Source organism: Dipodomys spectabilis, unplaced genomic scaffold, assembly GCF_019054845.1.
Source record: "Dipodomys spectabilis isolate Male_0828 unplaced genomic scaffold, ASM1905484v1 ptg000098l, whole genome shotgun sequence".
Taxonomy (NCBI): domain Eukaryota; kingdom Metazoa; phylum Chordata; class Mammalia; order Rodentia; family Heteromyidae; genus Dipodomys; species Dipodomys spectabilis.
The window spans coordinates 6,012,502-6,027,433 of NW_024870775.1; the positions used below are offsets into that span (position 1 = coordinate 6,012,502).

Sequence of the window (14,932 nt, forward strand, 5' to 3'; positions counted from 1 at the left end):
AGGAAAGCCGGGCGCCCGCGGCTCACACCTGTAATCCTAGCAACTGGAGGGGATGAGATCTGAGGACAGCTGTTCAAAGCCAGCCCGGGCAGGAAAGTCCATGAGACTCTTATTTAGTCCATGAGATTCCAATTAATCACCAAAAAGCCGAACGTGGAGGTGTGGTTCAAGTGTTAGAGCGCCATGTTTAAGCAAAAAAGGTCAGGCATAGTACCCGGGACCTGAGTTCAGGTCTCAGTATCAGCACACACGCAAAAGTTCTTGTTGAATGTCTACGCTGTGGCAGTTGAATTATAACCTCCTAGCTACAGTGAAGATTCAGGAAGAGGTGCAAGATCAAGGTCGGTGCATAAGGCAAAAAAAATATTAAAAAATAAAATAATGTTTATATCTATCTATCTATATGGACACTTTTTCCCCCGGATCCTGTAGCCAGAGTATCACAAACCACTTCGAGTCTCAAGCCAATACTCTTCCCCGGGTCCTTGTTGCTACCTGCCTTACCGTACCTCGCCCCGCCCCACTCGCCGAACCGCGGATGTTTATTGGCCAAGGGTTCTCAGAGCCACGCCCTCTTTGTTACCCAGGCCCCGCCCGCGGAGGGCAGCTACTGCGCCGGCGCAGTCGGGACCCCTGGGGTCCTCCATACCACCGATCTGGGCTCCTAGAGTAGCCCCGAGTAGGCGCGCGCGTCGCACCCGGAAGTGCTGGCGCCTGGGCTCGGGCATCGTCGGTGGGAGGCTGGCGGCTAGTTCCTACATCCATCCATCCATCCATCCATCCATTCATTCACTCAACAGAAGCTTGTGCGGTGGCACAGCCGTAAGTGAGGCGGGCTGTGCCCCCTTAAAAGGCCGAGGGCCAGGTGACGGACCCTGGCCTGGCCCTGCCCACCGTGGGGGCGCGGACCCCGGCCCGGCCCTGCCCGCTGAGGGGAGCCGGGGCTGGCCAGGCATCGCAGGTAAAAGGAGCCCTCCGAGCCTGTGGGGTGCGTGCGGTCCCCCGAGGTGAAGCTGGAAAAGTAAGTAGGGGCGACTCGGACGGGCTGCGTGTGCGCGGTGAGGAGGAGCCCCCGTTCCCGCGGCAGCCGGGAAGGGGTGTGGATCTGCACTTCGGAGCGGCGACGAGCCGTCGAGCCTGGGCTGCGCGGGAACGATCAGGAGCCTGCTCCCGCGCTCGCGTGTGTGTGATGGTGACACAAATCAGTATAAGGCTACTGGCTTCTTCCAAGATGTGTAAACCGCCATGACAGCAAGGACTCTTCTCTGTTTGGTTTATGCTTGGCACATAGTAAGTAAGTCCCTAATAAATGTCTGTTAAGTAGTTGGATGAGGGGCTGGGAAGGTGGCTCAGTGGTAGAGTGCTTGCCTTGCATGCATGAGGCCCTGGGTTCGATTCCTCAGCACCACATAAGCAGGAAAAAAAAAGCCGGAAGTGGTGCTGTGGTTCAAGTGGTAGAGTGCTAGCCTTGAGCTGAAGAGCTGAGGGACAGCGCCCGGGCCCAGAGTTCAGGCCCACGACCAGACCCCTCCCAGAAAAAAAGTAGTTGAATGATGGATGGGTAAGTGGATTGTGTGTGTGTGTGTGTGTGTGTGTGTGTGTGTGTGTGTGTGTGTGTGTGTGTGTTGGTAGCCAAAGCTTGAACTCAGGACCTCATGTTCTCACTTGGCTTCTTTGCTGAGGGCTGGTGCTCCACCACATGAGCCACACCTCTAGTCTGGCTTTTTGCTGGTTAATTGGAGATAGAGTCTTATGTACTTTTCTGCATTGGCTGTCTTTGAACCATGATCCTCAGATCACAGCCTCTTGAATAGCTAAGATTTATTTCAAGCATGACTTGAAATCTTGACGAAACTTCACTGAGTTGTTAGGAGAAACTGGGAAGTAGGGGTGACAGATGAAGGAAAATTGGAAGAACACAAGTAGTTCAGTCCTGGTAGTAGGGTTTTTTTTTTTTTTTTTCAAGCATTCCTCCTGAGCTAACCACTGATACAAGCTGAAAGTAAAGAAACCTAGAACCCACTCCACCTGGAATGGACTCCAGAGAGAAAGCCAGAATCTGCAAAAACAGAACAAAAATCAGTCCTAGATTGTTTTCTCAGCACCCCAAAATGTCAGCTTCCTTTCTGCTCACCCACATGACTGAATTTAACAAAAGCATAATTTCCTTTTGAATATTCTCACCTACCTGCATGAAGTCATAGGGCTGATTTAAAGCTTGTATTTTATTGCATTACTGTTCCATAATTGAATAAAACCATCATGTGGTGTTTTGTTGTTTATTTATCTTCTCCGATAATTCAGGAAAAGTAGCTTCATGACTCCTTTTTTAAAACTTTGTATTGAATATTTTGTCAAATAAATTTACTCAGCCAAATACTTTCATACCATACTGTATATTACTTTAAAAATGGCCAGGCACAGTGGCTTATGCCTGTGATCCTAGCTACTCAGGAGGCTGAGATCTGAGGATCAAGGTTTGAAAACATTGGGGCAGAAAGATATCCAAGACTCTTATCTCCAATTAGCCAGCAAAAAGCCAGAAGTGGAGGTATGGCTCAAGTAGTAGAGCACCATCCCTGAGGAAGAAAGGTAAGGAAGAACATGAAGCAATGAGTTCAAGCCCCATACTGGTATGCAAAATATTAAAATTAAAAACAAAAAGATTTCTCCTTTAAGCATGGAGCTCTCTTCTCTTACCTGCAGTGGCAGCTGAAATTAAGCAGCAGGGAAGGACTCAAGTTCAAATTCCAGCATCTCTGCTTCTAGCTCTGCTTCATTGGGAAGATGACAGAACGTTCTGGAGCCTGAGTTTCTTCAGAGTTCAAAAAGGAGCTTAAAATGGCAACTTTTGTGCTAGTCACAGGTGGCTCAGTCCTGTAATCCTAGCCATTCTAGAGACTAAGTGTTAGGAATCTGCTTTGTTTTCCCAACTCCCTGTTTTCCCATGGCATGGCCCTCTGAATATGCTTCCCCCTCCTCCCCAGAGGGACCTTCCCAGAATTTTTTTTTTTTTTTTTGCCTGTCCTGGGGCTTGAACTCAGGGCCTTAGCATTGTCCCTGGGCCTCTTTGTGCTCAAGGCTAGTGCGTTACTATTTTTTTGGGGGGGGGGGTTCAGTCGTGGGGCCTGAACTCTAGGCCTTGTCGCTGTCCCTCAGCTCTTTAGCTCAAGGCTAGCGCTCTACCACTTGAGCCACAGCACCACTTCTGTTTTTTTCTGCTTATGTGGTGCTGAGGAATCGAAGCCAGGGCCTCATGTATGCAAGGCAAGCACTCACCACTGAGCCACCTTCCCAGCCCTTTACTACTTCTTGAGTCACAGCTCCACTTTTCTGAGTAATTTATTGGAGATAAGAGTCTCATGTGGACTTTTCTGCCCAGGATGGTTTCGAATTGTGATCCTCAGATCTCAGCCTCCTGAGTAACTAGGATTACAGGCATGAAGCCACCAACATCAGGCCTGGAATTCTCCCTGGAATCCTGTCATCTAATCCCAAATGATATGAATCTAAATGTGAACACACACACACACACACACACATACATACACACATCAGCCCCAATTGACAGGCGCCTGAGTTCCTGAACCACAACCTGCACTGTAGGTTTGCACCACAGGTTCCCAGAAACAGACCTGTGTAAAACAAGTTCAGCCTCAGCAAGCCTCAGTACCCATACCAGTACCACAGACTTGCAAGGCAAGTCCTAAAACTCTTTGAACTCTCCAGCTCCCTGCAACCTTACCCCCACCCATGATCTTACTTGACGTACCCCCACTCGTGCCCCCATTATGCCTCAGATCTCCTAAATCCTCAGGTCACCTTGGTGTCCCTCGACAACCTTCATTCAAGTTGATCTGGTCTGTTTTCATTCTTCCTGCCTCTCAAATCCATCTTTTTCTCTGAGATATGAGGATGGAGGTTCAAAGCCAGCCCTGTCAGGAAAGTCCATGGGATTCAATTCTCTGATTAACCACCAAAAAGCCAGAAGAGCTGTGACTCAAGTGGTAAGAGTGCCAGTCTTGCAGAAAAAGCTAAGTGAGAGCCTAAGCCTTTGCAAACGTGACAGGTGCTTGGACAATAACCTAGGCAGGTACACTGACCTCTTTACTATTAGTGCTTTTGCCCATGTTTAAACAGCAGTCTCTGCCCATAGGGAACTTCCATTCCATGGAAAGGCTGAGTCAAGGTGAAAAGACTGCAAGTCTAACGAAGCATCACTTCACTTCCCCTTGCTTCCAACTGCCTTCCCTCTCCGGTAGACCCAAAGATGGTAAACCCAAAGACAACCCTGCAAGAGACAAGTTCCTATTGTAGTGAAACTGAAGTCCAGGAGTCCCAAGATCTCCCCACCACTTACCTCCATGTGCAAATAAAGATGGAGAAAGGCAGAGAAAGGGGGTTTTATTGCACACCATTCCTGGGAAGACATTGCTTCAGTACAAGAGTGTGGGGGTGTACAGACATTGTGTTCAGGTTAAATAGGGAAAATGAAAATGGGGGAGGGAGTGAGAAAGGCATGTATATCTCAGACAGTGCTAGGTCACTGGTCTGGCCTGGTTAACCTTTGTCTCAGTCTTTTCCTCAGAGGAGGTGGGGGAGAATTGTAACTTTGCCATTGGAATGACTGGCAGGTAGTCCTGAGTTTTTGGTTGTTTGCTGTAATATGCTAAGAAGGCTTTGGCTGTTTGAGGGGAGGGTTTGACTTCCACACAAGAGGCTCATTTGTGAAACTTGGAGTTCAAGGTGATTGCAAAGGGACTGCAGCACAGAATAGGTCAGATGAAAGGACACAGACAGCCGGGCGCTGGTGGCTCACGCCTGTAATCCTAGCTAGCTACTCAGGAGAATGAGGTCTTGAGGGTCCTGGTTCAAAGCCAGCCCCGGCAGGAAAGTCCGTGAGACTATCTCCAGATAACCACCAGAAAATCCAAAATGGCACTGTGGCTCAAGCGGTAGAGCGCTCAGCGCCCAGGCCCAGAGTTCAAGCCCCACGACCGACCAAAAAAAAAAAAAAAAAGACACAAAGTTAGGGGGCTGCAGTTCATCCACGGGGCTCAGCGCTAGCATCTTTCAAGTTTTGCAGATGCAGTAGTGATTGCTGTGCTTGGGCCCATCTCCTGCTATGCATGTGACTAATATCCCGTCCTCTATCCTGCGTATAGAAATACCTGCCCCAGGTATTTCGTTGCAGGCAGCGGGTTTCTGGGGATGTCAGGCTGCTCCCTACAAAGATGCAATCCCGGCAGGGTTTTCCATCCCAGGTTCGGTCCCGGACTTGTGGGTTGGGTCTGCCGGCCCCCAGTGCCGGCTGGAAGCAGGAGGGGCGGGGTCGCCCGGGCGTGCGCACTAGCGCCCCCTGCGGCAGGGCCGACAGGGGCAGGCGGGGCCGGGCCAGACTGGCTGCATCCGTCGGGTGCCGGAAGTGCCTCTCCGCCCCTGCACCGGACCATGGAGACCGTGGTCCTGTAGAGTCCGCGGTGTGAGGACTGCGGGGGCGGCGGCCATGGAGGCCGTGCTGAACGAGCTGGTGTCTGTGGAGGATCTGAAGGTGAGGCCTGGCCCGCGGAGGCGAAGGGGAGAATGGTGGACGGGTCCCGAGCAGAGTCCCGCGAAGGCCAAACTCACTCCCAGCCTCTGCTTTGCCCAAGGCAGTCGAACTACGACTCCCGGCAGCCTCTGCGGCGCGAGCTCCTGCCCGAAAGGCGCTCCTGGCTCTAGAGGCTGCTGGGAGTTGTAGTTCTTTCCGCCTCCGTCCGAAGGCCTGGAGTCGGGATCTGGGTTTGCAGAGCTGGGCGTTCCGGACGTCCCTTAGGGGTGAGACGGCGCAGTGCCGAGCTCCGTCCCTGCCGTGTCCCCGGCCTTGCAGCCGTGGGAGGCGGGCCCTGCCTCTGCTCCCGGCGGTCGGCTGAGATGAAAGCGCGGGCGGGCCCGGGCGCCTCCCCGAGGACTCGGGTGTCGCGGGCCAGGCTGGCGAGTTTACGGTCCCGCTGCCCGGGCGGTGCCTGGAGCCGCCAGCAGGCGGCCGCGCCGCCGCGGGGAGGGCGGGAGCAGAGCCGCGGGGTACCAGGCCCCGAGGTCGCGGAGGGGAGGAGAGTGGCCGGCACCTCCGGTTCTGAACGGTCGCCCCTCTGCTCTCCCCTCCTCTCCTCTCCTCCGGCAGAAGTTTGAAAAGAAATTCCAGTCGGAGCAGGCGGCGGGCTCCGTGTCCAAGAGCACACAGTTCGAGTACGCCTGGTGCCTGGTGCGGAGCAAGTACAACGATGACATCCGCAGAGGCATCGCGCTGCTGGAGGGTGAGGCGCCCTTCCCGCCTGCCTGCCTCGGGCTGGGCGTCCTCGCCATTGGCCTCCCTCCCTCCATCTCAAGCGCCGGACCCTACCTCGCAGCGCAGTCCCTCCGCAGCAGTGCCCAGTCAGTCCGCCAGGATGGCTAGAGCCGGCCCTCCACAGCCACAGCTTTCACACTTGCAAATTTATAGTAACCTAAGAGACTTTGAAGAAAGAAAAAAGACATGCTGTCTACTGAGCATGTACAGACATTTCTTTTTGGGGGGATGGAGAGGGGGGTCCGGTCGTGGGGCCTGAACTCTGGGCCTGGGTGCTGTCCTTCAGCTCTTCAGCTCAAGTCTAGCGCTCTACCACTTGAGCCACAGCGCCACTTCCGGCTTTTTTTTTCTGCTTATGTGGCGCTGAGGAATTGAACTCAGGGCCTTAGGCATGCAAGGCAAGTGCTCTACCACTGAGCCACCTTCCTAGCCCCAGACATATCTTTTTAATGCTGAGGCTGAAGCTTGAACTCACTGAGGGCCTGGGCACTGTCCCTGTGGTTTTTCACTCAAAGCTGACACTCTACCCCTCGAGCCACAGTTCTTTTGGTGGTTAATTGGAGATAAGGGTCTCATGGACTTTGTTGCCCTTGATGCTCAGATCTCAGCCTCCTGAGTAGCAGCTAGGATTGCAGGGCCTGGCAAGTGTCTTTGTTAATGCAAACACAGAGCCTACACTGGCAGTTGGGTTGTTCAGGTTTCCCTGATGGAGCTAACCAGTAGATGTGGTCTGTAGTCATCGATAGTCCAGCTGCAGGCAGTGCAGACCACTAGAAAGGATGCAGAACTTCTTGGGTGCAAGCTCTGGTCCCCAGGGAAAGTCGGGGGGGGGGGTCACTCAGGGAAGATGAGTTAGAGAAAAGGAATCACATCCTTTTAGGGGCCAGATGGTCACTGTTCTCAGTCAGCAGATGGTGAGGCCAGTGACTGTAGTAAGATGCACAGCAGAGCTACCCTTTGCGTGTTTTTGTTTCTTTTGATTAAAACAGGCTCTCACTGTAGCTGGCCTTGAACTCATGATCCTCTTCATCAGCCTCCTGAGTACTGGTATTAACAAGAGTGTGTCACAATGCTTGGCAAGGGTAGAACTGCCTTTGAACTTCTGTGCCTTGGTTTCCTATCGGTTCACAAGGATGCACAGCTATCAGTGATTCTGGGATGCATGTCACTGGGGTGTTGGGCAGCCCCTGCTATCATGGAGACGCAACGTCAATGGGAGGTGGAAAGAAGTCTATTGGAGCACCCCATTAAGAGAAGAGAGGCAATTTTTGCTTTCTTTTCCCTCTTCCCCAAGAGCTGCTGCCCAAAGGGAGCAAGGAGGAGCAGAGGGATTATGTCTTCTACCTGGCTGTGGGGAACTACCGGCTCAAGGTAAGGCCCTCAGGAAGGCCACCCGTGGGAAGCGGGCAGGTGTGATGCAGGTGACAGTAGGCAGGCCAGGCCCCTTGAAGGAAGGGTAGAAGATCAGGATCCTGCAGGTGTAGGTCCGCCGTTATGTCGGGTGCAGCCCAGGCCCCGTGCTCTTATCTCCCCTGGCTTATCAACCCCACGCAGTTGGGTCGTGGACTCTACTCCATTGGGTGGGGCTGCGGTGAGGGCTGGGACAGGGAGGAGGTGAGGGAATAGTGGGCATAGGAGAGGAGCCTGGGTGGGGCAGGCAGGGTGCTGGAGTCCACGCGTGCCCACGATGTGGGGCATGTTTTCCCACGAGTCCAGGAATATGAAAAGGCGCTGAAGTATGTGCGAGGGCTGCTGCAGACGGAGCCGCAGAACAACCAGGCCAAGGAACTGGAGCGGCTCATTGACAAGGCCATGAAGAAAGGTGACAGCCTCAGCCTCTGTGTGCCCTCCTGGGCCCCGGCTCACCCCAGCCTCAAGAAGGGGTGCACCCATTCCGCCTCCTGACCCCCTCTCCCTTTCTGCAGATGGGCTAGTCGGCATGGCCATCGTGGGCGGCATGGCACTGGGCGTGGCGGGCCTGGCTGGACTCATCGGGCTGGCTGTGTCCAAGTCCAAATCCTGAAGGAAACTGGACCTGCTCCTTGGCCCCGGGCACCTGGGAGACTGAGGGCACATGAGGGGCCCTGGCCATCCTTGCCAGCCTTCTCGCTTGTCATCTTTTCCCCCTCTCCCCCTATCCCCCCTCCCTCTGTGGCCTTCCATCCCCCCCCCCAAACTGTGACCTTGAGTGTAAATAAACGTAGGCCATGGGCCGTGGCTTGCGAAGCTAGAGTCTGATTTGTGGGAGGGGTGGGCTCGCCTCAGGCAGGTGTTGGTCACCCTCAGTCCTCTCCTGCCCTGGGCCCCCCGGCTCCCGCCCTCTGGGCTGCTGTGAGCCTCTGCTTTGTCCTCTGAGCTGCCCCGCCCACATCCTTCCTTCCTCTCCTCCCCCCTGCCCTTCCGTGGCTTTCTGTGGCCCGGCACCCTGTCCCAGGGGAACGGTTGAGATTTACGGCCCGGGTCTCCTCTCACCCACTCAGCTGCCTCCAACATCACCTGTGGAGTTTTCCACACCAGGAGGCCCCCACTCAGCTTCCTCCCAGGACTCCGCCCTTCCCTCCCTTTGTCTCCCTTGCCCCCCTCCTCCTCCTCCTGAGAGGAAGGGGGGGCAGGGAAGGGAGCCCTGGTGTGGGGTGGTGTGTGGGAGAGGTTGGGGCCATGGGGTATCCCAGTTCAGCCTGTGGAATGGGAGGCCCCACCCAGCCCACTTCGCCCACACCCCCTGGTGCCAGGCTCTGCATGGGCCTGTGTCCTCGCCGCATGCCTATCGTTCCACAGCCTGCCACGCCACGGGGGGCGGGGGTGGGTGGGAAGAGGCACCTGACACTGGAAAGGGGCTGGTGATGGGAGGATGGGCACCCCACAGGCACCCCATTCCCCCTCCGACGGCCCAGGTCCTGCACCAACCTGTACCTGTGACTACCCTGCCCGAAACAGGTGCTGGGCCTGGCTTCCAATCCATCATCATCAATATAGCAGGTGACAGCCGTTGGTAACAGAATGAGTTAGGCAGAGATTAGCCACACGCCCCTGGGCAGAAAGACCTAGCTCAAGACTCAAAGGTCAGCTCCCAGAGGAGGGAAACCCCAGTTGGGGCAGGTGGCTGCCCTCAGCCCTGCAGCACTCAGACAGGGACTCGGGGGGCCACTAACAGGTGAGGGCTGTGATCCCTGGAATCACAAGCCCTGGGCATGTAGCGATTGCCAGCCCAGGGCCCCCCAGCCCCCTTGATAAGGTAGCATCTAGGCTGTACCCAACTCGGATCCCCCAGCTGCCTACCCTTCACCAACCTGCTTAGTCCTCACGTGACCCAGCACCCCAGGGCTGGCTGTGCCCAGGACAGGCAGGGAGACAGTCTGAGGTGGGCTTCTTTGGGCACTGTTACCTTTCCCCTCTTTGCCAGTCCGACTCCATTCTCTGACCTCCTGTGAAGTCTGAGTCAGAGTTGGCCACTTCCCCTTGGCTGCTGATGTCTCCCTTGGGGCGCTCCTGCCCAGGCCGGGGCTGTCTGGCCTGGCGTTAGTCTCCCAGCAAGTCTACTCCCCCACCTGGCAGGGCGGGGAGTGGGGCGGCCCAGAGGCTGGGGGCGGGGATGGACTTTTGGCCATTTATTCCCTCCATCTCTTGTCAACAGCTGCAGAGCAAGCGGGGCTCGGCTCATTCCTCTGACCTGTGGGGAAGCAGAGACCCAGAAGACAGCGGAGAACCTAGAGACAGAGCGGACCTGAGGAGCTGTGGTGGGCAGGGCTCTGCAAGTCCTCCCTGGCTGGAGTCCCTTGGGGGCCCCCCAGGGGTGCTGCCCTTGCCCCTCTGTGGGGCCGCTGCCCCAGGGGGCCCTGTTGCCCAGGATGTCTGTGGCTGTAGAGGCCTTTGGCTTTTTCCTGTCAGCCCTGGGGCTGCTGATGCTGGGGCTGACACTGCAGAACAGTTACTGGCGGGTGTCCACCGTACACGGCAACGTCATCACCACCAACACCATCTACGAGAACCTCTGGTTCAGCTGTGCCACTGACTCCTTGGGCGTCTCCAACTGCTGGGAGTTCCCATCCATGCTCGCATTGTCCGGTACGGGACCCCTGGGCGTGGCGGGGCTGTGGGCATCAGGGATTCAAGCTCTGGGCCCTCGACGGCCACAGCTAGGAATGTTCTGGGCACCATCCGGATGTGGAATAAGGCCTGGGTATACTTGTGCCGCCGCCTGGAGGGGCCAGTGTGGCTCTAAGTCAAGCTCCTGCTGCTGCTAGCTCTATGCCCAGGCCACGCAATGGTGCAAGCTCCATGCCTGCCATTTGCACCCTTAGGACAGACGTATGGGGCACAGATGGCCATAGTGATGAAACCCAGTGTGTGGGGGCACTTGGTACATTTGGGGTTTCATTCTAGGCAGGACTGCTGGGGCTGGGGGTATGAGGCCATGGCCCAACATGGGACTCTGGGTGGTGGATCGACTGCCAGTGTCAGTGTCCTACCTGGGTGCCCACAGCCGGGTGCCCGGCTGCCCTGCTGAGCTCCACAGGGCTCTTGGTCAGGCCTGGCTGTGGTGGAAAGGGGGGCCAGGCAGGTGCAAATGCTGGCTGCAGAGGGCTGTGTGTGAGCATGTGTGGGTAATTGGGGGGCTCATGGTGGTTGATGAGGTTCTTAAAGGGCTGTCGCCTGGATTGTGAAACCTCTGATAGCTACACGTCCTCCTACCTCTGGCTCAGCCCATTTTTCCTGCCCTGAAAGACATGGCCCTCAAATCTGAGGATCATGGTTCTAAGCCAGCCCAGGGAGGAAAGTCCAAGAAACTTTTCTATTAACCACCAAAAAGCTGGAAGAGGAGTGGTGGCTCAAACACTAGAGTATTAGCCTTGAGTGGAAAAAGCGAAGGGACAGTGCCCAGAGCCTGAGTTCAAGTTCCAGGACTGGCACAAAACAAGATGCCCTGAGCATCTGGGTGCCCAATGCCTGCTGACTCCTGGGTTAACCATTCAGCCTTCTGTCCAGGACTGTGTATAGACACGCCCCTCTGCTGAGTTGAGGCCAGTGAGGGCCGGAGGCCCAGAGTGCTGTGTGGTGGGAGGGATACACAGCCCACAGCAGCCCTGTGTGAGGACATTTACCTGCAGAGCCTGGCACCCAAGGGGCCCTTGGGACGCTGTGAGTGTGCAGAGCTGGTGTGCAAGGGTACGGGTCTCCTTACCTTCCCCTTGGCCCTTACCTGTGAACCCCCTGTCTGCAGGGGTGGTGGGCACAGAGGCTGGGCATCCCTGCAGTCCTGGAAGCAGCTGGAAGGAGCTGGGACTCTGGGCTGTGATGTCCTGGGGAGGGGGCCAGGCTGTCACCCCTCCTGGCTGTATCTGCAGACTCCTCCAGGGGGGCACAGAGTTGGTGGGGGACTCTGGGACTCTGAATGGCTTCCTAGAGAACTTTGTCCCCCCCCCCCCCCCCCCGCTCCCCAACTTGGGCCACTTCACTTCTTCCTGGTAGGGATTCAGCCTTTCCCCTTCAACACATGCTTGGGCCCCACCCGGGAAAGGGGTGCAAGGTCCTTGAGAATGCTTGGCAGCGAACAGAGACAGGAGGAGTAGCAGAGACAGAAAGGAAGCGGCAGCTGCTCTCAGTGTTGAGAAAGGGGAAACTAAGGTATCCTAAAACTATGAACGGATAGGTCCTGGGCCAGTATCCCACCTTTCCAGATCAGAAACTCCCCTGACCCTCTGCCATGGGCCCCTACTGCCCCCTACTGGTCATTCCAGGAAGGAACTCAGGTCCTACACTAGGCACTGGTGGGGTTTGGAATCAGGAGTGAGGTTAAATGGTTTCCTGAAGCCTTGGCTCCCAACAAGAGGTGATTTTTACATTGCCACTGCCATAGCCTGCGGGAGGAGACTGGCCAGGGGAGAGGTTGCAGAGGTCTAGGAGGGTGTTCCCAATAACTGAGTATGCAGGTGTGCCAGATGGGACCCCGTAACAGGATAACAGTGAGGCAGAGGGGGGCCTGTGGTCTTCTAGGGACTGGGAACTAGAGGGACACAGGTGCCTGGGGCCAGAGGGGCAGCCCCAAGGGTAACAGCTGTGCCCCCACCCCCTCTCAGGGTATGTCCAAGGCTGCCGTGCCCTCATGATCACTGCCATCCTCCTGGGCTTCCTGGGCCTTGGCCTAGGCCTGCTGGGGCTGCGCTGTACCAACTTTGGAAACATGGAACTCTCCAGGAAAGCCAAGCTGGCGGCCATCGCAGGCGCCTTGGACATCCTTGCTGGTAATGGGGGAGGGGGAGGGATGATCTCTCTGCCTTCATCTCTTTGTCACCTTCCTTTTGGCACTGCCATCTGGCCTCCCTGGCCCCCTCCACCCTCCTCTGTTCTCAAATCTCTGGGGAGAACCAGGGGCTCCTATGGAGTCAGGTGTGAACCAGCTGGTGGCACTGACCCCAAAGCCAAGTAGGCCTGGAGAAGTCGCACTGCTCAGGAGGCAGAGCTAGGTCAGGGAGGGGTGCATGTCACCTACACTGGGCAACACGCCATCCATTCTGGGCCCATGTCTCCCATCCTGGTCCCTCACAGTAAGCCTGGGAGGCAGGTGGGGATATGGTCAGAAAGGCGACAGCCTGGGGTTGGAGGGCTTTGTGAGGCCAAGCAAAGGACCAAGCCCTGGACCTTCAGGATGCCTGGGATTGGGACCGGCTCCAGGCCCTAGGGGTGAAGAGTGAACAGGGCAAGGTGGAAGAAGGAAGGCCGTGGGGTGGAGGGCCCCCAGTGTTGGGACAGGGAGTGGAGTGGGAGGAAGGGATTGGGTAGACACATGCCCCCCAACCCCCCCACCCCGGCTCCTCGCACTAATGCAGCCTCCTCCGCCTCCCAGGGGCCTGCGGGATGGTGGCCATCTGCTGGTACGCGGTCAACATCACCCAGAACTTCTTCAACCCTCTGTACAACGGGACCAAGTGAGTGGGAAGCCGCCTGCTCCAAGGTTGGGAGAAGCACCCCACTTTCCCCCCTCTCCCCTGCTTATTACCACACCCACCCCTTCCAGGTATGAGCTGGGCCCCGCCCTCTACCTGGGCTGGAGCGCCTCCCTGCTGTCCATCCTGGGCGGTGGCTGCCTGGGCTCCAGCTGCTGCTGCGGCTCCAAGGAGGACCCAGCAGCCCGGTGAGGAGGGGGGACAGGATGAGGAGTGATTGGGTGAGGAGGGGGGTGGGGGATGGGGGACGAGGAGGGGGGATGGGGTGAGGGGGCATGAAGAGGGAGGGATAGCTTGAGGGGGTGGCGGGGAGCAGGTCCCTCTGTGACACGCCACTCCCACAGGCCCAGGCTTCCCTACAAGGCATCCACGGTGGTGATGGCGCCTGGCCCCTCAGATGAAAGCGATATTAGCTTTGGGAAATACGGCAAAAATGCGTACGTGTAGGTGTTGGAGTCTCCGCCTGTGGACCCCCCCACCCCTGCCCAGTGGGGGCAGGGACCCCTTCCCCGCCCAGGGACCAACAGCCCCTTAAGAACCTCAGGGAAGTCCTGCCCACCCACAGCCCTCACTCCTTTAGTCTCCTCCTCCCTCCTACTCCAGCCCCAGGGAGGGTGACTCTCATCCTCCGGACCCTCCCAGGCCCAGAGGGGCTCTGGAGAACTCCCCTCGGGCCCAGTGGTTGGAGAAGTCCCTCCTGTGTGCATCCTATATAAATGTATAACTACGTGCATCTATAAATGTGTATTATGACTGCCAGAGCTGCCCACTGCCTTTCAACTTCCTTCTCCAGCCCAGCAGTGTAGCGATTTCACAGTGGGGCCGAGGGGCTTGTGAGCATGGGGATGGCTCAGGATGTGGGGATGCGCGGTCCCACTGTGTGTGCAGCAGACTGGCTGGGTCTGGTGCAGGTGCATTCCTGAGTCCAGAAAAGGCTGGGGGGCAAAGGGGGGCAGGGCATGGCTCTATAAACAGCTCAGACCCAGGAACTGGGTGGTGGGCACGCTTGTCACAGGCAGGCCCAAGTGAGTACCAAGTGTGAGGCTGCTAGATAGAAGCTGGCACCCAATGGAAGCCTGAGGCTGAGGCCCAGGCCCATGCGTGTCCCTCCCCCCTCAACCACATCCTAGTTGGTGAGCAGACCCTCTCCTCTCCCCACACCAGCCCTCCTGCCTCCTGCCATCCCTTCCACTCAGGAAAATGATGGAGCACCCAGCTCTCAGGTGTGTGCCTGAGTGCAAGGCCTGGTCCCCTTGTCTTCACCCATCACATGCTGCACAGCTGTGTCAATCTGTGGACACACTGGCCCTTTTCTGCTGTGCTTTCCAGACTGTTTTTTCTTTTATTGTGTGTGTCAGTCCTGGGCCTTGAACTCTGCCTCAGCACTGTCCCTGAGCTCGAGGCTGGCACTCTGCCACCTGAGCAAAAGCTCCACTTCTGGCTCTTTGCTGGTTAACTGGACATAAGAGTCTCACAGACTTTCCTGCCTAGACTGGCTTCAGATTGCAATCTTCAGATAGATCTCAGCCTCTGAATTGCTGCAATTACAGGCATGAGCCACCAGCGCTCAGCATGGCTGGTAACTTGCGGGGAGCACCTTGCATCCTGACTTGGGTATACAAGTAGTGTCAGCCCCACACCTGGATTATCCTTAAACGTG

The 14,932-nt window shown here is 56.5% G+C and overlaps 2 protein-coding genes and 1 long non-coding RNA gene across 4 annotated transcripts; all 3 read left to right on the forward strand.

Moving 5' to 3' along the window:
* The first annotated feature begins 713 nt into the window (after positions 1-713).
* LOC122113822 lies at positions 714-2,282 on the forward strand. Its single transcript, XR_006148468.1, has 2 exons — positions 714-1,290; positions 1,967-2,282. It is a non-coding gene; the product is annotated as an uncharacterized LOC122113822 (long non-coding RNA).
* A 3,133-nt stretch (positions 2,283-5,415) lies between these two features.
* On the forward strand, positions 5,416-8,683 carry Fis1 (fission, mitochondrial 1). Its single transcript, XM_042686547.1, has 5 exons — positions 5,416-5,551; positions 6,164-6,296; positions 7,623-7,699; positions 8,045-8,150; positions 8,254-8,683. Exons 1-5 carry the CDS (start codon positions 5,507-5,509, stop codon positions 8,349-8,351), a joined length of 459 nt encoding a protein of 152 aa, XP_042542481.1. The 5' UTR covers positions 5,416-5,506; the 3' UTR covers positions 8,352-8,683.
* A 515-nt stretch (positions 8,684-9,198) lies between these two features.
* Cldn15 (claudin 15) lies at positions 9,199-14,018 on the forward strand. 2 transcript variants are annotated; one of them, XM_042686543.1, is made up of 6 exons: positions 9,199-9,307; positions 9,963-10,393; positions 12,406-12,570; positions 13,173-13,254; positions 13,344-13,460; positions 13,617-14,018. In XM_042686543.1, the coding sequence occupies exons 2-6, from the start codon at positions 10,177-10,179 to the stop codon at positions 13,717-13,719; spliced, it is 684 nt and encodes a 227-aa protein (XP_042542477.1). In that variant the 5' UTR covers positions 9,199-9,307; positions 9,963-10,176; the 3' UTR covers positions 13,720-14,018. The 2 variants fall into 2 exon arrangements, with proteins under 2 accessions (XP_042542477.1, XP_042542476.1); XM_042686542.1 differs by lacking the exon at positions 9,199-9,307 and having other exon boundaries at positions 9,916-10,393.
* Positions 14,019-14,932: the final 914 nt, after the last annotated feature.

What these genes read in the sequence shown, in the direction of transcription:
- Cldn15 (XM_042686543.1), top strand. Translation starts at nt 10,177, where the DNA reads ATGTCTGTGGCTGTAGAGGCCTTTGGCTTTTTCCTGTCAGCCCTGGGG. An exon ending in CGCCTTGGACATCCTTGCTG is followed by an intron (nt 12,571 to 13,172) that starts GTAATGGGGGAG and finishes TCCGCCTCCCAG; the next exon opens with GGGCCTGCGGGATGGTGGCC. An exon ending in AAGGAGGACCCAGCAGCCCG is followed by an intron (nt 13,461 to 13,616) that starts GTGAGGAGGGGG and finishes CCACTCCCACAG; the next exon opens with GCCCAGGCTTCCCTACAAGG.
- Fis1 (XM_042686547.1), top strand. Translation starts at nt 5,507, where the DNA reads ATGGAGGCCGTGCTGAACGAGCTGGTGTCTGTGGAGGATCTGAAG. An exon ending in AGGCATCGCGCTGCTGGAGG is followed by an intron (nt 6,297 to 7,622) that starts GTGAGGCGCCCT and finishes CTCTTCCCCAAG; the next exon opens with AGCTGCTGCCCAAAGGGAGC. An exon ending in TGGGGAACTACCGGCTCAAG is followed by an intron (nt 7,700 to 8,044) that starts GTAAGGCCCTCA and finishes CCACGAGTCCAG; the next exon opens with GAATATGAAAAGGCGCTGAA.